This window comes from Camelus bactrianus, chromosome 11 (genome assembly GCF_048773025.1).
Source record: "Camelus bactrianus isolate YW-2024 breed Bactrian camel chromosome 11, ASM4877302v1, whole genome shotgun sequence".
Classification (NCBI taxonomy): domain Eukaryota; kingdom Metazoa; phylum Chordata; class Mammalia; order Artiodactyla; family Camelidae; genus Camelus; species Camelus bactrianus.
Window position 1 is genome coordinate 14,559,720 of NC_133549.1, and position 24,981 is coordinate 14,584,700.

General features: G+C 41.8%; 1 protein-coding gene across 3 annotated transcripts in view; it reads right to left on the bottom strand.

Annotated features, from left to right (window-relative positions):
- The window catches only part of ZP4 (zona pellucida glycoprotein 4), a 75,354-nt gene that overhangs the window by 48,459 nt on the left and 1,914 nt on the right, over positions 1–24,981 (bottom strand). The window contains exons 2-4 of one of the 3 annotated variants that reach the window (XM_074373281.1): positions 9,106–10,025; positions 6,639–6,773; positions 5,712–5,800 (exon numbers count right to left, since the gene is read on the bottom strand). In XM_074373281.1, coding sequence (XP_074229382.1) covers positions 5,712–5,800; positions 6,639–6,681 — 132 coding nt within the window. In that variant the 5' untranslated portion in view covers positions 6,682–6,773; positions 9,106–10,025. Of the gene's footprint in view, positions 1–5,711; positions 5,801–6,638; positions 6,777–9,105; positions 10,026–24,981 lie in introns of all 3 variants that reach the window. The other 2 variants (XM_074373282.1, XM_074373283.1) reach the window with 2 other exon arrangements.

Here is a 24,981-nt window from a genome sequence, read left to right on the forward strand (position 1 = left end):
TTCTACTTAAAATGAGATCCAAAAACACTGACTCAAAAAAACGAACAATGGTAAACTGGATGGTGGCCAGACTCAAGCTCTGGATTAGGCACTGAAATATTTTCTATTTAAAGCATGGCTTAAGTCTACCTTAATGGGGTTTCGTTAATTTGAAACATAAAGAATCTTAACTGATACACGCAAAAGTTTTCCTAAGCTCAAGCAAATAACCCTTAACAGTAGTTTCTTTAGTTCTAACACATCTGAGAAAACGAAAAATCACAGTCACAAGGAATATGATTAATACACCCATGGCTTAGAGTTGGGAGGAAAACTGAGAATATTCTCTTGGAGACAGTACATCCGTGCAAAGTGCAATGCAGATTCCCTCTCATGCGACCAGTACACGGGCTGTGCGTTCCCAGAGCTCTGTCGGTGGAATGACAAGCTCACAGAGCCAAGTTACGATGACTACCGCCCTGGTTTGGTGAGGACAGGGGGCTTAAATAGGAACTGAAGTGTTCTGCTCATAACAGGTGAGGGGTTCTAATTATCAACTAGCCTTTGACTTCATGTACCATTTTGGGATGTATTTAGTTCATCCCGTGAGTACTTAGTTCTCAGTTATCAAGTGCCTAGAGATACAGGAATAAAATCCGCGCATCGTTAGTGAGATGGTGGAGTGCTAGGGCTGGGTTCCAGCCAACAGAAGTACTAGCAAAGATAGCCCATCTGCTCCCCTGAACCCGGACTTTCCCTTCTGTGATGGTTTAGAAGTTGGGGTGAGTCACAGGGAAGAGTGAAAATACAGACTGGTGTGCCCCAAACAGAAGGCATGCCTTACAACCTCACAGGCCTGGACTCTTAATTAAAGCTATGGCGGGAAGTGTCTGTAATGTTGACTATCTCCTGAAAAACTTTTTTTAGAAGTTGTAAGCAGGTGAATCTCATCAGTGATTGTTGGAGTTCAGACCACTCAGGCACAAGAAGGGAGAGAGAAAGTTGCTTTTCTCTTTGGAAAATAGACAAGTTTGACATGGTAAACACTAGTTATGAATAAGTAATAAAAACTCCTGGTGGGAAAGTACGTATCTAGTATTATATCCTCCTGTTCCAACTGCCAAAGCACATCTCTCCGATTTAATTTTAAATTTCATTAAAAGGACTGTTTCCTTAGCTTAAGCATTACTATCTGCAATAAAGTTTGTTCTGGTAGGCAACGCAAGGGAAACTTTTTATTGCTGACTGAAGAGTTAGACTGAAGATTGCTAACTCTGGAGTTTCATTCTTAAGAAAAAGAAGAAAAGGGTTTCAAGATTTTCATGACAAAGCAGTGAATTTCAAGCCTGGCACTTCAAGTGCTCAGTATAAACTTCCTAGCGTTCCATTTACCTTCATGATGGAAGCAGCACATGCGACTGTTGACAATGTCTAAGCAACAAGACTACCTGACAAGACACCCGAACATTCACGGGGCAGAGAAGCTTATAACTGGAGTCCTCACCTGCACCCCCAGCGGACCAGCTGGACGTCCCTGCACAGGGCACCTAAGGAAGGCTTCCCCACGTGCTGGTCACGAGGCCCTGCGTCAGGATCACCTGGGGAGGCTTCTTTTACTGTGGGGATATAGAGAGTTCACAAAGCTGTTGCTTCTACCCTTTAGATCATAAGGCAGGTAAGCTACCAGCTACTTAAAAAAAAAAAAAAAAAAAACCCACCAGGTTGCTGAGAGCAGAGATAGACCTAAATAAACTAAACTTTAAGGAGTCCTAGGACCTTCCTGGGAGCAAAGAGACACAGTATTCCTTTCATGCCTGGCAGAGGGGTGGGGGAGGGAGGAGCCCACCACTAATGAGGGCAGGGAGGAACCAGTAGAACTCTCGACACAGTTTTGGTTGACTGTGTTTAGGCCGGTAAGACAAATTAGAAAACTGGAGAAAACCAGCCACAAACGGAGCTGCAGGTGCAGACTGTTCCCATCGCCTTGCACTGAGTGCTTGGTGCCAAAGGCTGAAGGCAGGCGGAGATGCTGACGCAAAAGCTTCCAAGAGACCCTTGGGGAGACCCCTATAGATGCTGAGAGGATGATAGGAGAGTGTTATGAGCGACTTCATGCAAGACATCCGACACACTGGGTGAAGTTGACCTGGTCTCTAAAAAATACAACATATCAAAACTGACAGAAGACAAAAGAGAAAATCTAAGTAAACCTATGTGTCCATCAGAAACATTGTACGTAATCGTAATAAAAGTCCTCCCTCAAACAAACTCCCAGCCCAGATGACTCACTGGTGACTTCTAGCAAATGTTTTAGGAAGAAACATTACCAATATTTTACACATTCTTTCAGCAAAAAAGAGGGTAAAACAATTTTCAACTTGTTTTATGAGGCCATCATGATCCTGATGCTAAGACATAAAAGAAATATTAAAAGAAAATGAAAGACACTCCTAGGCCAATACCCCCCCTTGAACACACATGCAAAAATCCTTAATAAACTATTTAGCGAATCAAAATTAGCGACACGGATACACCATGACTAGGTGGGACGGACCCTTGCAGTGCAACACTGGTTTCCCACTCGAAAGTCCAGCAGTGAAACTCACAACATCAACACAATAAAGGAAACAGCTATATATGACTTTCTCAATAGATGGAGGAAGAAATATTTGACAAAATTCACGTCCACTCATAAAAGAAAAAAATAACCTATCAGCAAACTAGAGGTTGAAAGGAGCTCCTTCAATCTAATAAAGGACATTGACCGAAAAAAAAAAAAAAGCCAACTTCATACTGAAGTATGAAACATTATACTCTTTTCTCCTTAAGTCAGGAATAAGACGAAGACACCTGCTCTCAGCACTCCTATTAAATATTCTGCTGGAAGTCCTGGACAGTAGGCAAGAAAAGGAAATGAATGACATAGAGTTTGGAAAGAAAAAACAAATAGCATTCTTCTTTGAAGATTATATGATGTGCACCTATAAAACCCTATAGAACCTATAAATACACACAAGCCACACACACACAAGTAATAAGCATTTAACAAGGTCACAGAATTCAAGTTCAGAATATCAGTTGTATTTCCAAGTACTAGCAATAATCAATTTGAAAATGGAATTTAAAATGCTGTTCACAATAGTGTAAAAAACTTGAGACCTAGGAGTGAAGCTAACAAAATATATCTGAGGTCTGTCCCGTGGCTGCCGTGACAAATGACTATAATTTATTGGCTCAAAACAACAGAAATTTCTTGTCTCACAGCCCCGTAGGTCAGAAGTCTGAAATCATTAGTAATGGATTAGTAATTAATTACTGGGCTGAAATTAAATTGTCAGTGGGGCCATGCTCCCTCAGAGGCTGTAGGGAAAACCCATCCCTTTGGCCTCTTTCAGCTTCTGGTGGCTGCCAGCATTCCTTGGCTTATGGCTGCATCATTCTCATCTTTAGCATCAATGTCTTCCAGTCTACCTCTGCTCTGTCTTCTTCTTATTGCCTTCCCCTCCGTGTCTGTGTAATTTCCCTCTACCTCCCTTTTATAAGGATGGATGCACATGATTGCATACAGTACCCAACTGGATAGTCCAGGATAATCAACTTAACCTTATCTGTAATGTTCCCTTATTTCCCCTTTGCTATCTAAAGTAACATTCATAGGTTCTGAGAAGTATGATCTGGTATCTTTGAGGGCCATTCATTATTCAGCCTACTGCACCTATGGACCCTCCATAAGCTCTTATAGACGTATGGATCAAAGTCACGGTCCACAGTATCAAAATACAAAACAATTATATTTCTAAATACTAGCAATAAATACTTTGAAAATAAAAACATCATTTTCAGTAACAGAAAAAGATCTAGTATCTAGTTATAAAGCTAACACAATATACCTAAGACCTTTATACTAAGAGCTACAAAATATTGTTGAAAATAATTAAAGATGACTTAAATGAATAAAAAGATACATCATAGTTGTATTACTCATGAGCTGTAATACTCAGTATTTCTAAGATTCAATGCAATCTCCATCAAATCTTTAGCAAAAACCTTTTAGCAAAAACTGACCAGCTAATTCTAAAATTTAGATGGAAATGCAAAGAATCGACAGTCAAATACCTTGAAAAAGAAGAAAAACTTGGAGGATTAAAATTAGCCAATTTACTATAAAGCCCCAGTAATCATCATGGTGTGAAATCTGTATAAAGACAGATAAACAGACTAACAGAAAGGAACAGAGGATCCAGACATAGACATATACCTATGTTGTCAGTTGATGATAAAGTTATTAAGTCAACTCAGTAAGAAAAGGAATATACTTTTAACAGACAGTGTTAGAATGCGAGGCTATACATGTTAAAAAAAATCTTAAATTCTAATTCACTCAACACACAAAAAAGTGATTTGAGTTGGTTCACAAACCTAAACGTGGTAACTATAACCTAAAAATTCTTGAGGAGAGCGTCTAGGAGCGTGTCTTTGCGATCTCGTAGTAGATAAGGATTTATTACAGAGGACACAAGAAGCACAAATCATTAAAAAAAAAAAAAGTGTAAACTAGGCATCATCAAAATAAAAAAAAAAAAATCTCTGCTCATCAAGGACTCTCTTAAGAAAATCAATAGGCAAGTCCCAGACTAAGAAGAAATAGTCACAGTCCGTGTATATGACAGAGAAACCAAATCTAGGATAGATTTAGAACTCCTACACACAGAAGACAACCAAGCCAATAAAAAGATGGGCCAAAGCCTTCAACAGTATTTTCCAAAAGAAGTTAATAGAATGGCCCATCAGCAAGTGAAAAAGGTGCTCAAATCACACTTATCAGAATATGCAGATTAAATTACAATAAAGTACTATTTTACACATATTACAATGGCCAAAATTTAAAAGACTGCTAATACAGATGCTGGGGGAGGTTCAGGACGGTCCTGTGTGTTACTGGTACTGGTACAAAAGGGTGCAACTACCTTGGAGAACTTTTTGAGAGTATAAAGTACAAAAACATATCTACCTAGGACTTGGCAAGCCTACATCCAGGTATTTAAACCAAGATAAATGAGAACATACGTTTACATAAAGACGTGTACACAGGCGTTTGTAGTTGTCTTACTCATCGTAGCCTCAAGCTGGAAATGCTCATGAGCTGGAGGAGGGTAACTATCTGGTAGTGCATTCATGCAAAGAAATGCCACCCAGTTAAAAACATACACACCCCAGTGACAGATGCTATGAGGTGCATGCACCTCAGAAACCTTGTAAGACACACAGGAGAGAATACAGCGTAGGATTCCACTTATATAAAGTTCTAATACAGTAAAAACGAATCTCTGGTGGTGGAAATCAGAGAGTGTGTCCCACCTCATGCAGGGTGGTGGGGGGACTGAATGGAGAGGAGGATCGGGAACTTTGTGAGGGGGGAACGCGTTCCACATCTTGTCTGCAGTCGTGGTTACACCGCTGTCAAAACTCATAAACTGACACAATCTGTGCACTTCATTCTTCTATGCAGGTTGTATCTCAATTTTTAAAAAATGGTTTCATCAGAGTCTGTTTATGATACAGAGTCTTAGGCCCTGCTCCAAATTTAAAGTCTTCAGGAATAATCTGAATGCGTATTAAATGCTGAGAACCAGTGCCAAGGGGACTCGAGATAAAGCGGGACTGCTGTTTAGGTGGTTCTGACTAGAAATGGAGAGGGATCTTTTCTTAAGTAGACATAGAAAAAGACTTACTTTTGCCCGAAAGTGGATGGTAACACGTAACAAATGTTCCTCCTTGTGCCAGAAAGAAGACGATGTTCCAGGGAACCAAGGAGCCAATTCTGTAGGGAGACAGGGATGAGATGAGACACTGGTCCTGTGGGACTGAAAGGGGGTGGGGCACCAGACTCAGCCACACTCTGGGCTAAACCTTGTGGGCTGGCCTGGGACTCGATCACCATTCATCTTAATTGCAAGTTTGAGACAATGCCTTCCGAGTTCCTGGCAACTGACTTACAGATAAAATGGGAAACACAGCCAGTTTATAAATTGAGGAGGACAGCCTGTACTGAAAAAAAATTTTTTTAAATCCTTATTTACATGACAATTGAGAGAGAGGGAGAAAAGAACGTGGTGGAGTCTATTGCAGTTTTGTAAGCTAGCTCTCACCAGCAACAGTGGCCACGTCTCGCTAATACTGAACAACTGTCCCTGCAAAATCTGTTCCCCCTGCATGAAAGCAGCCCGGTGGAAGGCTGGCTGCTTTGTTTTTCACCCAGACCTGCAGTGACGTGGACACACGCCCCGGTAACTGCAATGATTTCCTTCCCTTCTCAGGTATAAAATGGGCAATGGGTGATAGCGGAAAACAAGCTATGGTCTTTGAGGCCCAAGCTATGAACATCAGAACTTGCTCAAATTTTCCCCTGGGCGGAATTTTCAGCCTTTGGTTTGCCTTCAGAATTTCACCTAGAAGACCAGCATTTTCTACAGCGGTGGGATCAAGAGGCTGTGCTCAGATCTTGGTTTTGTGGGACAGACAAGAAGGAAGATTAGGTGGAGCAGGACTGAGACCCACCAGTACCTGCAGGCGGATTTTAAATGGCCCCAAACTAAGAGGGGGGATGGGGGAAGAACACTCCAGAAGTCTCTTCCTCCTTTGAGGGGAAATGATCTGACCTTGGTAGGCTGTTCCTGTAAGTCCAGTGACCTCCTGGGTCATTCTCCACACGGTTGTCAGAGGATGCTCTAAGCCACAGCTGTGATCATGTGACCCCGCCGTCCAGTACCACCCGTCTGCTGAATGTTGGCAGGCTGCTGAGGGAATGAGAGTGAGTTCTGGGCTCCAGCCTCTGCACCACCACTTACTAGCTCTGCAACTATGGGCGTATTATGTAACATTGCCCCCCCTTGCTTCTCCTACTGATACCTCAGTTTCCTCTCTTCAAAACTCATTTCATGCTACTGACCACAAAAGGTCTGAGCAAAAGATCTGCATAGTACCTTCCACACATCTGCACAGTACCTGCCTACCTGAAATCGGTGAGAAGCGCCACAGAACAGGGCCCCTGTCTGAGTCGCCTTAGTCTAAGCTCAGACCCAGGAGGACGCATAACTGGTAGCAGAGGGGTCAGGACAGCTGGTACAAACAGGAGCAGTAGATTTAATGGGAGAGTAGAAATATTATGCCACTAACAGCAACAACCATAGCCAATACTTAATCGCTGTGCTAAGCGCTTCCCTTACGTGAGCTCATGTAATTCTCACGACTGCTTTAACGGGTATTTATCATAAGAATCCTCATTTTACAAATGAGAAAGTGAGACAAAGAAAAGTCAGGTATTTTTCACGATGTTATCCCTTCAGTAATCGGAAGCTCTGGATTAGCCACTAGCCTGTTGGCATAGATAACATCTAATTCCTTATGTTCTGCAGGTGGTCAACACAAGGGTAGAATTGTAAAATTTCCTTCTTTTAAAGACGATATACATACTGTGAAATGCCCAGATCTTTTTAAAAATGTGGTTAAACATGCATAACGTAAAATTTACCATTTGCACCATTTTTTAAGTGTGCAATTCTCCAGCCTTAAGTACATCGCATTGTTGGAAATGCACAGATCTTAAGTATACAACTTGATGGGTTTTGATAAAAGTACGTATCTGCAAAATCAGCATCTCTCTCAAGATACTCACATTTTTATCAGGAAGGTTTCCTTATGTCCCTCAAGGGTAAAATTTAAATAATAACTTTTTCCCCATTATATGTTCTTTTGCACTCAAAATATTCATAAATAGAGAAAAGTAATAGAAAATGAATCACCTGCAGAGGTAAGTCATGGTCTGTCCTGATACACTGAATTCTTAAGTGAACCATGACACATAAAGAAATAAAATTCAGAAGAAGTAAGATGCAGCTAGAAATTTCTTATATGGTACCAGGGGGGTTCTTGGGGGTCCTGTCTCACCCATCTCTCCCACCCAAGTTTAAAATACTGTAGAGTCAGTGAGCCCACTAGTCCATGATTCCAGGCTTTTCTCACCTGGAAGGGTTCTCATTCCACATGGGCTGCTGAGACCACCCACTTTTGGATGTATTTCCAAGAAGAACAAGGAAGTCACCAGGCGACAAAGTGGGTTCACTGCACCATCTGTCTCCAGTGAAAATCATCTTAGGTGGGTCTGATGTGCTGGTGGTTATGTCCTAGAACCTGGATGAACTCTGTTTCTGGGCCAGACTCACCTGTTACAGTTGACAGTGGTGGCCAGAATGGACTTGAGGTTTAAATGGGGTCTTGGAAGAACCAAAATAATGGTGAGACATGCCCTCATGACTGAGCAGGTTCCACACGTGCCTAGGACATCGGAGTGGCCTTAAGGAAGCACTTAAAGGCGGGGAGGGTGTAGCTCAATGGTAGAGTGTGTGCTTAGTATGCATAAGGTCCTGGGTTCAATCCCTGATACCTCCATTAAATAAATAAATAAATAAACAAACAAACAAACAAACAAACAAACAAACCTAATTACCTACCCCCAAAAGTTTTTTTTTTTTAAGGAAGGAAGCTCCTCTGTGACTGTGCTGGGGCAGGTAGGGATGGAGCTGTTAGGAGATGTGGCATGGTGGACATACCATGGATTTGGACTCTGGCCAGTGGAGCTGGGGGCTGGCGCCCGGGGCCAGTGGTGGCTCTAGGCCAGCTTGGCTGCTTCAGTGTTTCTCCTCAGCCATGCTGGGCATTGTGGCTGTCTCTGTGCATTTCCAGAGTCTTGGTTTGCCCTCGCCCAACAGACCCTCCATCACTATCCAGGTGTGCCGCCCTGACACGCCCCAGCCTACCTTAACCCATCCCTGACTGCTGACGTTAGAGCCGCGGGTACAGTCGGGAACAGCAACTGCTTACTGGTAGTATAGTCCAGCCTGCTCCTCAGGGCTCCCACCACCCGACGGCCCCTCTGCGGGAACTCCACTGTGAGAGGTAACCCGTGGTTACTTGAAAAGCTGCCTTTCTCTAGAAGCAGGTGATCCAGGGTGTGCTGACCCAGTGAGGGTGAAGGCGGCTTATCTGTGCCACCACCTCCTCCAAACAAATTTGCCAAAATATCAGAGCAATTGCAACCAGGGGTTCGACCATGACTGCCACACCTACCTGGCTAGAGTCAGCCTCAGGATTCCAACAGCGAGTAAGAGGGCTGCTTCCAAGAGGTAAGGGGGAGATGCTTCAGTCATCTGCACCTAGGAAACCAAGCGCTCGTCCAAATCACCCCCTTCACAAGTGTGTGCTTTTGGAGGACGCCAACCCCAGGGGTTCGTGGTGGGGAGGGATAAGCTAGGGCGTTGGATGCAGTGCCTGTTCCTTTTTGATCATGGAGGCACATCCTGCAGGAGGCTCGAAGGAGGATCTGAGGCTGAGACTCCAGGTCCTGGTCTGCAGGCTGGGCTGCCCTGTGGAGCCTGTGTCAGTGAAGTGTGCACAGCTGCAGGGGTAAGCAGAGTTGCTGGCGTGGCTGATACGGTGCTGGCTCTGTAGGGACCACGCTTGCTCTAGCTCCACGGCCTCAAGCACTCCTGATGGGAGTGTCCCAGTGACACTGCACGTGTCCTGCCAGACAGTCCATTATCTGCTTCAGTGTTCCTTACCCCGTTTGTTGGGGCTGTTCAGCTGAGTCATTTCCTTTGCCAATGGCTGAGAGCATCTCTCGATGTACTGGTGACCGCACCAGCCTCCCACGTGTACTGATCTCAGGAGGTGCTGGGGGTCAGGACCCCACAGCCTGAGTTATTCAGCGTGAAACTGCCATACTGGGCTTATGTTCCCAAAGAAGGTGACTGGGGCAAGCCCTGTTCTCCTCAGCTGTCTCTTCCTTGGATGACTTTTGAAATCCGACTTCTGAAAGTTTTGGTTTTGAGTTATACAGATATTTTTGGATGCACGCTTAGTCCTGGAGCAGTTTCAGCAGAGAAACTGGATGGTTCAAACTCGTATCATGGTTGGCACAGAATTCCAGAGAAATTTTCTTGAGAAAGTTTTCTATGTCATCCTTAAAGAGCAAAAGAAATCTTCTGAACCTGTAATGATAAAGAATATGAAAAAGAATATATATATATATGTGTGTGTGTGTGTATATATATATATATAACTGAATCACCCTCCTGTACACCAGAAACTAACCCAACATTGTGAATCAACTATATTTCAGTAACAAAAAAATCTAAAAAAAGAGGTATCTCCTAAATTTAATGTTCATTTTCTAAATTATTTATAGGACCTGAGTGGGGCAGATAAGTTACCGTTTCTCAATGTCAGTCCTGGCAATAAGGGGATAGGTATGAGACAGTATCATCAGTATCATTAAAAAACTTTCCATGTTTTCTACCACGAGGACGGTAGGGTTGACTGTCCTTCTTGGTCTGAGACAATGGGAGAGTCTGGGCAGGCTCCAGGTGTTACAGGTAAGGCAGAATCAGCCACCCTCTGGGGTCATTTGGAAAAATCCTCTTGCGCTTCAGTCTTGCAGCGTGCGTGGTGATGGTGGTGCGCGCAGGGGGATGGCCAACGTGGACTCCCGGGGGACTGGGAAGTTGGCCGGGGGGACAGGGATGGGTTTTTTTTAGCGGGTCAACTTGGCTTGGCTGGTAGCTCTGTGTTTCCATGACACACTCATCTACACTTTTTTGTGATGGGATTTTGCAGATGGAATTAAGTTCTCTAACTGGTTGACTTTAAGTGAAGGAGATGCTTTGGGGCAATCTGATTGGGCCTGACTTAACTGGTGGAGACTTTACCAGCAGCAGGGAGGCTTTCCTGAGAGAGGAGGAATTCCTGTCCTGCACAGCAGCTTCGAACTGTCCTGGCGGGACTCCAGCCAGCTCATTCTGACATCCTCTTGTGCATCTTCACGTTTATTCTTTTGTAGCTATCGTCACATTTCCAACTGTGATTTCCTCTTTTATGTGGATTCTTGTTTCTTTTCTATTTAGAGAACAGCTTTCAAGGTATATTTTAGGATAAGTTTGGTATTGCTGTGTTCTTTTAGTTTTTGCTCATCTGAGAAGTTCTTTATCTCTCTGTCTATTTTTGATACTCCCTGCCATGTGGCTATGACGAAACAGTCTGAGTATCGTCTATAGGCTGATTCTAAAATCTTAAGCTCAATTAAGTAGCATTTAGAGACTTGGGATGGTGTAAGTCTTCCCTATTGCAAGGTTAGGTGATGAGACTGGGGCCATAAAGACACATGATCCTGTGTAACCAATCTTCCGACACTGGATGGAGACCTTTCCACATATCCCATGCATTCTTTGCTCATTACCTTTCCTCAACCATTTATTTCTTCAAGGTAAATTCCAGTCATGCTGCTTTTTGCTCACCATTTTGTCCTCATTTTTTTCCTTCTTAACTCTTTTTTATAGTAGTTCTAAAATTCTTTGTAAGGTTGGACGTGTAGCAAAGGTCAAAACTCAGAGCAAACACATAAATACAAACACCTGGAGTGGGCTATGGGGCTCTACATTGGGCAACTATCTAAAGAACAGTTGGGATGACTGGGAATATGTGTGTGAGGTCCTGAGGGGAAGAAGGCAAAGTTTATGGTAATGCTGGATCAGCATAACAAACACAACTGGGAAGTAGAGAAGGCAGCTTTGCCCAGAAGAGGAATATGCAATGCACCTCAGTGCACAGAGGACCCTATTATACACATGGCGTCTGCCTCATATAACAGAGAATATGTGCTTGTTCCCCACAGTTATCTGAGAGCTCCTAGGAGTCAGTGTTTAGGTTTGATTTCAGTCCTTACCCCCCCCCCAACATCCCATCATCCATCCTCCATTCTTCTGTCCTCCACCCCTGACCCAGACCCCTTCTCTGTCTCAGAATTTCTTACAGAGTATTGAACAAAGCAGTCATGAGACAGGAGGGATGGGGGCAGGGCACAACCATATAAAGAGTAACACAGCAATCAGCACCCAGATGGTGGGAGATTCGCCCTCCAGTGGACCTTGAGTTTCATTACACTCGTGGTAATGTAGTAGGAAGGTGAATGGCACTCCCACAGGCGCCACGACAGCTCCCAGGCTGGCCATAAAAAGTCAAAGAGATGGCAGTGGCCTAGCTTCTGGGAATGCCAGCCCCTTCCCCAAAGTATTTGGAATAATCCTCCTACTAATTTAGCACATTAAATTACCATGCCCATAAAAACTACCAATCCTGCACCTCACAGTCACTCTCTCTCTTGCCTACTGAGATGGTCCACACTCTGTCTGTGGAGTGCACAACTCTCTGAACAAATCTACTTTTACTCAACTATGGTTCTCTCTTGAATTCTTTTCTCTGTGAAGCCAAGGACCCTCACTTGGCAGGGGTGTGTCTCAGGGACTCGTCTGGGACCTGGGACACGGTCATCTTCTCACCCCACATTTTTCCTGTTATCAGTCAGAAAATGCACACTGTACTCAATTCAATTGACTACAGCCCACTAACTACATCTTAAAAAAAAACTGTGGCTTTCTTAAAAGAATAATTTATCCCTTAAAAAATCTGTATTTAAAAAATAATCTCTTTCAAACACAATAGCAATGTTCCATCTACCAATTTCTCTATCTCTATAAGGTCTTAGCATTTGTAGTTATTCTTTATAAAGATATGGAATAAAAATGTATGCTAAAATTAAAGTTTAGGTTCCAAAATTATTCAAAAACTTGATTTTAGTTTTCAAATTGAATCAGAGATATTGCAATTATTACAGCTCGGGAAAGAAAAAGAGGAAGAGCCTTTAAGAGACTCTTCTTGCTGCAACTGTGATTCTAAATAAATAAATAAGCATCCTTGAATTAATAACAAGGCTTTGAGCTGTTCAGCTTAAAAATAGGCTTACCCCATTAAGATGATTAAACTCAGAGGCATATTCTGAAAGGAGCTTTTGAAAATGGATTTCTTGCAAACTGTCATCAAATATTCATAGATAAAATAATTATGTGGAAAGATAAAAGGATGATGGAAATTGAAAAGGGCTGACAACAAAGGGAACGTGATTAGATAGCTACACAAAGTTTTTGAGAAGGAGACTCGGATGGGGCTGGTGTGAGGCTTAGGAAGATTCGAGCATCTGCTTTGATAGACCTTCATCATTCTTGCTCTCCTGAGTGAAGATGCACGTAGGGAACAATGACTGGACTGTGATGGAATGGAATGTCCACATGGGTCTGTATTCTCCTCTCATTGTCTCTCTGCCGTCAGTCATGTTCTTTGCAGCTTCTACAGTGCCCGGCATAGTTCAGAATGAGTGTTCCTGAGCTACAGCCCAGTGGCTGAGAAGGACACTATTATTCTTTGCTGGAGATCAGCACACAAGACATTTTAATGGGTATGGTTTGACAGCTAATTCTGGTTGGAAAGAGAAGGATTTGCAAAATTAAGAAACTTAATTATTTTATATCTGACTCTTTGATAGTAGAATGTAGGAAGTCTATTTCCAAAAGAACTTGGTAGACAGTTCTTCCAGTATAAAATTCTTTTTATCTATATTTCCTAATGGCTTTTTAGGCTGTAGCTGAAAGCCATGCAGGATATCTGCCCTTTGCTTTTGCAGTTGATAATGAAAGCAAAAACTGCAAACAATACAGTTGATAATGAAAACCAAAGTTAAAAATAAAACCCTCCATAATACCTTATGAGAGTCCCTGTTTACGAATTTTGTAACAGTGAACATTCACACTTGAGTCCTTTGCTCAGGAGCTGACTGTGAAAATACTATGAAAGATAAATCAAATGGAAAGTCTAATAATTAGCCAAAACCATAAAATGAAGAGAGACTCTGAATAGTTCTAAACAACTGTTTTAGTCTTTTTAAGAGAAGAAAACTGTGAATCCTTATACGCTTTCAAGAACGTTTACTGGAAAATTTAAAACTTGCTAATTGCAGGATGTATGTTCCCTTCCTAAAACTTAGCAGTATACATATGATTTTAACCAATGTCCTTGTAAAATGGAGAAATCTCCTAATGTCACTTAATGACTACTGATCATCATTCTAAATGAACAAAGAATTGCTCATGAGTTAGTCTTTCCTGGGAAATTCTTTTCAATAATGTGAGCTTCCTGATCACAATATTATTTTGATAATATAAAATTCAGTGACTCTATCGTTGAAAAACATTAGATTATTAATGAGATGCATTTAACTCGTTATTTTTTTTTCTCCAATGGAATATTTGATACAAAGAACAAAAGTCACTTTTGGGTACATTTTCTTCATTTCTGTGAAGCCATCCGATCATTTTCACGTGAATTATAGATTGGGGTATAATTTTAGTTTCAGAGGTATAGTAATACTAGATAAACAGGGAAAGATTAGAAAACTAGTCAGTCTTTCAATTTTTATTTTAGTTATCCAGATGTGACCTTGAATTCCTCACACTTCATTTAAGAAACTAGAATACTTCAAGTAACTCTGGATTTGCATGCATACAATATTAAAAGATAATAGTAACAGATAATATTGTTAATGCATGCAAACAATATTAACAGATAATAGTAACAGATAATATTGTTAATTAATCAGTCTACCATGTGGTCAGTTGCCACAAAGGCACACCATGATTCCTGCTCATATGCAGTAAATACTGGGGCCACATGTACTTCAACACAAGTACTGCCCTACTCAATGGGCTTCCTCTTTGCAGACACATTTTTAAAAAGTCTTTGTTCCTTCTCATTCCGTCCTGAGAACTATACTCTCTCTTTCCTCAAAACCAAGTAAGCACCCCAGAAATACAGAAAAGGAAGTGGTCTGAATGTAGACCCCATGCCTATAATCCTGCCATGAAACCAGTGAATTCCATATACTTAATGCCATCAATGATTCCCTATTCAAAATAACTGTTTACCTCCATTTAAGGCAATTTTCTCATGTATTTAAAAAAATTAGGGCTAAAGAACACCCTAGAAACCCGTGAGATACTGGGACGGATATGTGTGTTGGATAATTAGCATTGAGTGATGATGTCTATTTTTCTAGGTTGGCTTATAACTGTTCATGTAGTTCCTTCTTAGAATGTTTAAATGTATTTTGTTACTGAACTTTTTTCTCCTTATTTCCTCCCACAAAATGAGTGAAAATTTTCAGAGGAAACAAAGTTCTCTTTTCTGCCTCTTCCCAAAACACTTAGCACAAAGGATCTTACATGGCAGCCTCTCAACATCTCTGCAGGATGAATGGTCTCCTTGCAACCTCATAGGCTTTAAATAAACATCTCCTGAATTGCATCGCAACTCTGCAGAGTCTATGGAAACCAGTTTATCTCTGCCCTCCTTCCTGGGCTGGGATCTTGGCAGTGTGAACTGAAACATGTCTTTATTATGAAAATCACAATTAACACTTGATTCCAGTCTTACTGGCAGTATTCAGGGAGAAAATGCCCAGTTGTGAGGACTCTCCCTGGAGTCCAGTCTTCACTGAGCCAATTTCTACTATTTCAACACAATTTCATGGCTTTAAGTATTTTTATTTATGTTCTATAGTATGAATAAAAATAATTCCAAGAAGATGGTTTTTCTCCATCTTCTACTCCAAGCCTTGTGGAATTTTTCACTCCATTGCCTGAACTTGGAAGGCTTGTTCTGTCTTTATCAGGGATAATAAATCATTTAAGAAAAAATGAATTTTATTAAAAATATTTTTAAAAACTTTAGTATTTTAAATAGATAACATTATAAATCATTTTATTATACAAATAAATGAATATATGGGTTTTTCTGTGTGCATCACAGGTAAAGACATACACAAAAGGGGACGAACATGACTAAGCTCTTCAAGGGTAAGGAGCCATCAATCAATCAAGAGATCACCTCTAAGCGAGGGTGTGAGAGAAGAGGGTAAATAAAGACCACTGCTATCTGCCCCTGGATCAGCCTGCCTCCCGTTCTTGGAGGTGTATTTTCCCTTTGCTAATAAAACCTTTAAAATCTTTTGCTAAAACAAATAAACAAATATTTAATAAATCATGTAATAAGTAAACAAATGAATATATTTAATAATTGAATATGTTAGAAGATATTAACTGTAACAGGTTTTTTCTAGTTCATAGTGGAGTTTGGTTATTATAATAATGAAGAAAAGTGCACCGGTCCTTACATGCATCAGTCTATTCTGTTGTAACAGAAGCCAGAGTTCAGTGTATGTGTATTTCCATCTCTCCTAAGAAATAACTTTTTTCTCTCTCTACAAAGCATTCAAGCTCAAGCAGATCCCAAACTTGAGAACTACAAGCCAGACCACAAAGAAAACTAAGAATTCTCAAGCTCTCCGTATACTTCTCCTCAACAGAACAGTTACTGGATACAGGTAAACAATATGCTACTTTTGCAACAGAACTAATGACTTCATAGTGAGGAGGCCTTAATTATTACAAATGTATAAAATGAGACGACTTTGGAGTTAGAATACCTCTTGGCCTTCTTCTAGTCTAAGCTCCTCATTTCAGCAGATGGGGCAATATCGCTGAGCTAGAAAGACTCAGCTCGTGCGTTCAGCCAGGGTAACGAGTGGCATGCAGCACAGCAGGAGTACAGGGCAGGGCAGCAGCCTGTGCTGCAGAAGTGGACGCTTCGGTGGCTTTCTTCGGGAGGAGAAAGAGGCTTAAGGAAGATAACATATGTCTAATGCTTCCAGGAGTGACGGTGGGTGGTGATGGGGAGGCGGTGGTTTAGAACCAGAGGGAAAACACAGGACAAGCTACAGGGACAGGAAAACAGACAGAGAGATGGATGCAGTGAAAGAACAGAAGAGCCTTCTTGCTGGGTGTCTGCGGGTGACTGGAAAAGGTTTCTGCCTCTTGTTAAGGGGGTTCCCTGTTTGTCCAACCATGTGAAGAAAAGAAGGGATTTAAGTTGAGTTTAAATTAAAATTAAGTGAAAATTCAATTCCCTTTTAAGGTTAGAATTTCTCCACTTTCAACAAAAGTCAAAGAGTTGTGTGGAGGTTTTTTTTATGGAACTAAATCTAGCTCTCTTTCAAAATCTCAGGCTTACATACAATGACATCAGGCTTTTCTTGAAGGCATTTCCTGCCTGGTGTGTGTGTACTCGGGGTATCAAAAGTTTTGACTGAAATTGTAAGTTGTGACCCGTCTGATAAATGGACAGGGGGTTTTGTGCTCCAAAGGTAGCTTGGAATGTCCAGCTGGGGGCAAAAGTGCTGAGATCCAGCAACCCCACTGCTCACCCATACCCATAAAGAACACGTGCCACTTGCTGAATTGTGTGTGGTGGTAGAGAGGAGAGGCTAGATCCCAGGAAATGGTGCTGGGTGAGAAAAAAATAAGAGAAGCAGAAGGAGTTGAATAGAAGTGACTGGCAAACATAGTAAACAATCATGGTTACTAGGGGGGAAGGTGGTGGGAAGGGATAAATTTGGGAATAAATAGATAAAAAACAAATTCCTTCTGTATAGCACAGAGAACATATTTAATATCTTGTAGTAATCCCTAATGAAAAATAATCTGAAAACGAATATATGTATGTGTATGCATGACTGGGGCACGATGCTGTACACCAGAAATTGACACATTGTTAACTGACTGTACTTCAATTAAAAAAAAAGCAAGCAATGAACCCGCATAGTTGAGAATTAATTAAAGCTGAGACTTCCCTCATTTTCTTCCTTAAAAAAAGAGAGACCTACAGTCAAATCTGCATAAATCAAAAACATACACAATCTCTACATCTTTTACAAATTCAGTGGCACCTATTAAACGTATTGAGCATTTACGTCTGTCTGGAGGGTTTCAGAGACATGAATAAATGAAAACTTAATGAACAAATAAAAACATATTTCTAAAGCCAGAAGTCCATCTTGCATGAGTGAATGATGATTATCTGCAGTGAACTGAGGAATATAATTTATTCCCACTTCTGTATCTGATGCCAAAAGAAAGAACAGAAGGGAGAAAGAGAAAAAGGAAAGAGGCACAATGGGAAACAAAAGGAAGGAAGAACGGTTTGTGGCAACACATTGGTGAGTTCTCTGCAGAACAAGATGAGTTGAAAGACTCCAAACATGCCCTGTGGAATTCTGCAGTTTACTGAACAGTTAATAAGGCCGTAAATATTCGCTGCCTCTGCTCCCTTGCTCTGTCTGCCCGTCTGCTTCACGCGAAATAAACCACAAATAATCCTCTTTCAGGCATTACTGAGAGGGAGAGGGAAGGCTATCAGGGAGATAGCCGAGTCTAAGGTCGAGCCTTTCCTTCAGGAGAAGTGGGTTTGTCGCTTACTGACACACTCACGTTCTAGGCATGTGGCTACGTTTTCCAATTCACGCAACCTGTTTAACACTCATCACTTATCACATTTAAAGAGCATCTTAAAGAACAAGTTCATGCTGTTTAGCACAGGGAACATACTGATATCTTGTAGTAGCTTACAGTGGAAAAGAATATGAAAACGAATATAAGTATGTTCATATATGACTGAAGCATTGTGCTGTACACCAGAAATTGACACAACATTGTAAACTGACTATACTTCAATAAAAAAAAATGTATACAAAAAAAAAAAAAAGAGCTTCTTAACCCTACTAGGTGACATGCCTCTGTTCAGCTCAAAATGAAAATAATGGAAAAACAGACCTCAGCTCATTTAGAAAATGTAAAACACAAAACTATATACTGGTACCCTCCAACCATACAAAACAGAAAAACAGCTGAAGAAATTATTTGGAAAATTCAACTAGAAAATGGGACAGAGGGTGTTGTGCCCTGTCCTTGTCTCCCTTCGGGGCAAAGATGCTGGCTTCCTTGTGGCCAGGGGATTACTGACATCACAATGGGCGCTTTATTCCAGCTTTACTGACAGTATTCAGGGACAGAATCCCCAGCACCCAAATGGCTAACACCCAGGTAGCAACAGTCTCCCAGCCAAGTCCGCCCTGGGCCTTGCTTGCCTGGAGGGGCCCCTCCCTGGGTCAGCCAGCATCCTGCTGCCTGGTGCAGGTAGGCCAGGTCCCCAGCCTCAGGGATGATCAACTCTGGGAGGCCTTCCCAGCTCCGGGTGGGCTCGCCCTGGGCCCTGAGGAGGCCTTTGGTGAGCCCTGCCTCTCAGTTCAGTGTTCCCCTCTGCCCAACATCCCCCTCCTGGGTGGATGTCCTGAATACCAGCCGCGTTACAGCTCCAACCCCTGACTCTTCATCAACCGTTTCCCTGGGGGAACCTGAACTGAGATAATAAGAAGAGGGGTTCCCAGTGAAGGCAAATATACACTTGAGATGACATGACGTCCTTTAACTGCTACGCCAACTTCAGTCTGTCAAATGATAACAACCACAATCACAACCACACCGTCAAGAACAGAACACTTCCTTTGTGCCAGACACCATGTTAAAGGGAACTACAGAGACTCGCAGGATGTGGTCCTTGGCCTGGAGGATCTTGGAATGAGTGAAATTTCTTGACAATTATTTAACCCGAAATACCCTTTTATCCTTCTTTCTTATGGGTGAGTTGTATTCCATTACATATAAGTATATATATGCTGCATCTTCATTATCTATTCAACTACTGATGTGCACTTAGGATGCTTCCTTATCTTGGCAATTATAAATAATGTTGCTGCTAATAGCAAGGTGTAGGTATATTTTTGAATTAATTTTTATTTTGTGGTTGGCTTTATTCCTTTGATAACTATGTAAGTTTAAAAAGCTAAAGCTCTAAATGTTCTTAGAAACAACGAACAGTACATATATGTAAATTAAAAAATATATGTGCAGTGAAAAAAAATAGCTATCAAGCCATGAAAGACATGGAAGAAACTTAAAAGACCTATTACTAAATGAAACAAGCCAGTCCGAAAAGGCTACAAACTGTACGATTCCAACCAAAGGACCTTCTGGAAAAGGCTCAGCTACAGAAACAATAAAAAGATCGTGGTTTCCAGGGGTTTGGGGAGAGGGAGGGAGGGAGGGGTGAACAGATGGAGCACAAGGGATTTCTAGGGTGATTAAATTATTCTGTATTATATTATAGTGTGGCTACGTGTCATTGTGCATTTGTCAAAGCCCGTAGAATGTACAACATCAAGAGTGAGCCCTAATGTAAACTATGGACTTTGGCTGATAATAGTGTCCATGTGGGTTCATTGACTGCACCAAATACGCCACACTGATGAGGGATGTTGAGGGCAGGGGAGTATATATGGGTGAGTGGGGAGGGCTATGTGGGAACTCTGTATTTTCTGCTCAACTCTGCTGTAAACCTGAAACTGCTCTAAAAAAATAAAGTCTATTAAAAAAATACCCTTTTATCTGTGTGTGTATCTTTTGATACAACTGTCCTTCTTTAGTCAACAGAATGTTGAGACAGTCAATCCCTGGAATATACTAGTAGGTTTACAGCCATCTTTTAAAGACTGTGTAAAAAGGTATATTTATATCAACTGAAGTAGATAATCTAGCATTTGTTTATTCTTGCCAGCCATGAAGTACTTTCAAATTACTTTTTATTCATTAAATCCCTGCCCGTTTAGGTTGCTAGGACACCAGCAAAGTCGGCCAGGGAGCGAACTATGTGTCTGGGATAAATAATTCAGGAGCGATCAAGGCTGAAATATTTGTATCGGGTTCTCATCTTAAAATTTTGCACTCTGAATGTACTGTATTCCAGAAAAAGAGTTCCACTTACTTTCTTAAGACTTCTCAGGAGGATTTGTTAATGAAAAGTACGTCTCTAGGAGATAAAGAGTCAGAAGACCTTAAGGAATTTATAATCCGGTTGAAGAAAAAAAAAGATATTACCTAGAAAATCTGGAATACAGTTAGAAAACATCACAGGATAATTGATACTACAGTTTTCTGTTGAAACACTCACTTTTTTCAAAGATACATAATGCCAAAAAAATAGAACGAAGTCAGGTCATCAACAGAATTGATATACTGACTGAAATAAAATGCACAACTTAAAAGTCAAGTTATGTTGTATTGGGTGGACTTCCTTAGGACTGGAGCCGGGGGCAGAGCATCTTGGTTCACTCTAAGGGCTGTTTCAAAGTGGCAAGGTAGAAGCCAGGATATATGCAACAAAGACCAGATAGTCGGAACATCCAAAAATTACTGTTAATTAAAAAATATTTCAAGATAATATTTCAGATATTTCAAGTTAAGGAATTTAGTGCTTTTCTATGTGTGGGAAGGTGCAAGGTCTGGGCTCACTGAAAGCATTCCTTCAATGTGCACCTAGCTCTTTAGGACCAGTGTTCTGTTCTTTCCCATCCTGAGTCCCGTCAGGGGGCACCGCTGGGAAGGAGGGGCACTGCAGAGGCTGGGCCACCTGCTTGTGTCCATCCTGTGTTCCCCCGCTAGCTGTCGGGGCGGTGGTAGCGGCTGATGGCTTGATGGCTGCAGCAGCCTTTGTTACTCATGTGGCTGCAGTATTTTTCATTCACGTATCTATTGATCTACCTCTCTTTCTGTCTATCATCTGTCTATATGAAATTAAGCCCCAGTGAAATTAAGCAATGCTCATTTACAAAAGAACTAGCCTTTGGAGTCAGATCAGAACCCCCAGGACCCCGGGTCTGGGGCTCAGAGCCACCATGATCCTGTCCTTGGGCGCACTTTCACCATCAGCCCCACGTCCAAGCCTCTCTTTGGTCCCACACTGCTTCACAGCGGGAGCAGAAGGATAGGCTGTGACAGACGAGACTGGGTGATGCTCTCGGCTCAGCTCCAGGTGACCTGGGGGAGCTTGTTTATTAGTAGGGCCCACGCCGGAGGCTGGGAGTTGAGGAGGAGCAGTGCAAACTTGGGAATCAAAATGGTAGAAGGGCTCACTGGAAAGAATTCTGTTCAGAATCCCTCTGGGGTCTCGACCGGCCAGGCTACTTCCCTCTGGGTCTGTTTCCTCACCAGGACACAGGGGCTTGGGAATGACCTGCACGAACCCTTCTGACTCCAACGTTCTCTCCTCCTATGGTGCTTCTGCCGGGAGTGCAACACGAGACGTGTGTTCTTGTCGTGGTGAAAAGGAAACTCCCAAGGTTTAAGCCTCAGAATGGCACTTCCTGAGTAGTGCTTTCCATGTGAGGTGCTGTATTCCTGGGGGAGTCCATCCACAAGCATGTGACTTATTCCCTTTTTTTCCTGCAAGTTCACCTTGCTGAAATCGAAGGCTGCAGTAGCTTCAGCTGCCTGTCTTGTGAAAGCAATAAAAGCAACTGGGATGATGGCAGAATTTAAAAATGCTGACTATACTCAGCATTTGGGTCCACACCTCTTCTGAACCTTAATCTCTTATATCAGGTACAAGAGGTCAGGATGACAGAACAGGATGTTTTCAGGAAGGTGATCAGGGAAACCTGCAGTGCATTTACACAATATGGCTTTTAGTGTCTTGGCAGGATTGTGATTGTAATGTATCATTTCCAGTCAGCCCTGAGCCCAGACATCGCCATCACCCAAGCAGGTTAAATCTGTGGGCTATTGAGTGTGACATACATTACACGAAAAGCTTCAAGGAATGTTAATTTCTTCAGTGTAATTTCTAAGAGACAGCGCGGACGTTGACTTGACAGGAAAGATGGCAAAATTCAGTCAAGCAGGAAACAAGGATGTATGTTTTAAAATGCAGAGGAAAGACAGATCAATTATCTCTTTGTAATTCCTCACGGTTCTGCACTGAGTGCCACTCAGGAGTCTGGCGTTAGTTCCGATGGTATGGAGGGGGCACAATCTATCCTTGTAATTGATGCCTTTGCTGCATTTCTGTTCCCATCTAGATTTTGTGTGTAGACCTGCTCAATAGGGCAGACCGTTAAGGCCAACATGACATTGTAATTAATTGTTGTGTATTGGTGGAAACCTGAACAAACAGAGAATGCATGTATTTGGAGCTTTCAAAAGGTGTGATTTCCGTCTAAAGATGGGACAGGACAATGGTCTGATCAGAATGGTTTTTGGTCCCTGGTGCAAAACAGCACTTTGAAGAAGAGCAGGAAAGGGATCCTTGCTGGACTTGTCCTGGAAGGATCTGGGGCAAAGCCAATTACTTCCTTCAATAAGCACAGTGTTGGTAAGAGGTCTTTTTGGCAAGGGGTAATTTTGCTAAATGTGAGTTCTTTCTTTTCCTTGGAGACAGACGGATAGTAGTGATGGTTGCACAACAATGTGAGTGTACTTAATGCCAGTGACACATACACTTAAAAATGTTAAAATGTAAAAGTTTACATTATGTATACTTTAACAGAACAAAAGTATTTTTCTCTTTCTGCTATACCTTTTCCCAAGCAGCAAAATAATGCAACTATGTATGAAACCTGAGTTAAGTTAAATGGATTTGAAGCACAAGAGATAAACATTTTTATTTATTCACCTTATGTATTTAAGCTAACAATTACAAAAATACAATTTTATGCATCTCACTTTTTTAAAATTGGGGATTAATGTCTCTTTCAATGTTTGGTTTCATGTTATCAGAAAGATTAAAACTCCAACGAATTTTTTCTTTTTGCAGAGGAACCTAAAATGGCCCATTTTGTTTCTTGCAAAGGAAAACCATTGAGAAACACCTTCCTACTTCTCACTCCAGGAGAGCAAGTGCATGCTCTGGGGGTGGGAAAAATAGTGGAGGTTAAAACACTGCTATGTCCATGAACTTCATGTATGAAATCAGGTGACTACTGTTCAAGTAACAGGTTAAACTGATGAGGATTCTGGAGAATTACAAGAAGACCAAGGTTGTATATGGATTGGAATATTTTGTTGCTATTTTAAAATTACCATAACATGTTAGTGCTTATAGGCATTGATTGGTGTAATATTTTTTACTTGCTGAGAGAAAAGTACTAAAATTGAGGTGCTGATATTAAGATTGCATTTCTCATATGTGTTGTGTTGGTGGGCATCTTTGAGTCCCTGGCAACCCAGAGAAGAAATGCTTCCAACAGCACCAGGAAGAGAGAACAGATTTTCTCCTACCCCCTATTGTCAACTGTCCTCACTCAGAGTCAAACTGCTTTCCCAGTGAGATTCCTGGTCTTTTATTTTTGAGGTTGGAGCAGAAATCTGCTTTGTCCAGTCAGTGCACTCTCTTCATCTGGAAACCTGTCTTCTCTGAGAAACATCCTCTCTCTCCAGTTTATTGAAGGTCGCCATGTCCTTCCAAGCCTTAATTCCCTTAGCACAGTGAATTGGCCCAGAGTGGATTTTACCTACAGCTCATTGGTTCATGCTAGGCAAGGGAACCTGGCATCTTTCTGTGGGATTAGGAGAGAGAGTCAGTCTTCTCAGAAGGTGGGATGTCTGGGCATGGTGGAAGTGGAAAACTTTGATATGTTTGTGACCCTGTCTTTCTTCTTTGCAGAGGGAGAGAACAAAGCCCAGAAGCCAAGAAGAGCCAAGACAATAAATGAAGATATAAAAAGTGTCCTGGTGGCCTGTGAGCCCCAAGATCCAGCCACGCGAGTCATCATCTATCCACCTCCTCATTTAGTGGCCAAAGCATTCCTCTGATTATAGGAGACAGCCCAATTTCCTTCCATTTCATTCCATTTTTGCTTAAGCTGCATTTTAGCTGACTTGTTTCTGGTACTTGCAATTAGAAGCCTTGATTAATTTGGAGGTGAAGCCTCCTCAGATAGGTAAGTGAATTCTCCTCCCTTTGGTACCATGATTGGCCATCCCTGGAAAGTCCTAACATTCCTAATTGATACGTCCTTTGGCCAGATATCCAAACTCATGGTGTGGTCCCTCATACTGGAGACAGTCCTTTCAGTCTTGTGGGAAGAACAGTGGAGGTAGAGGGGTGTGGGAGGTGAGGTTCCATTTCTGTTGGTTTGGTTTCTAAGAATGGTGAGAATTAAGTTTTGGAAAACCCATTCCTAAGGTAGGCAGCAAAGTCATTTAATATTTTCACACAATCACTCAAGTTTTGTTATATACTAGCAATTGGGGGAGGGGGTGTCAAGATTTACACATCAAGGTAAAGATATTTTTGATAGCCCCCAAATGTTGAAAATGTTTTTGAACAGCTGATAGG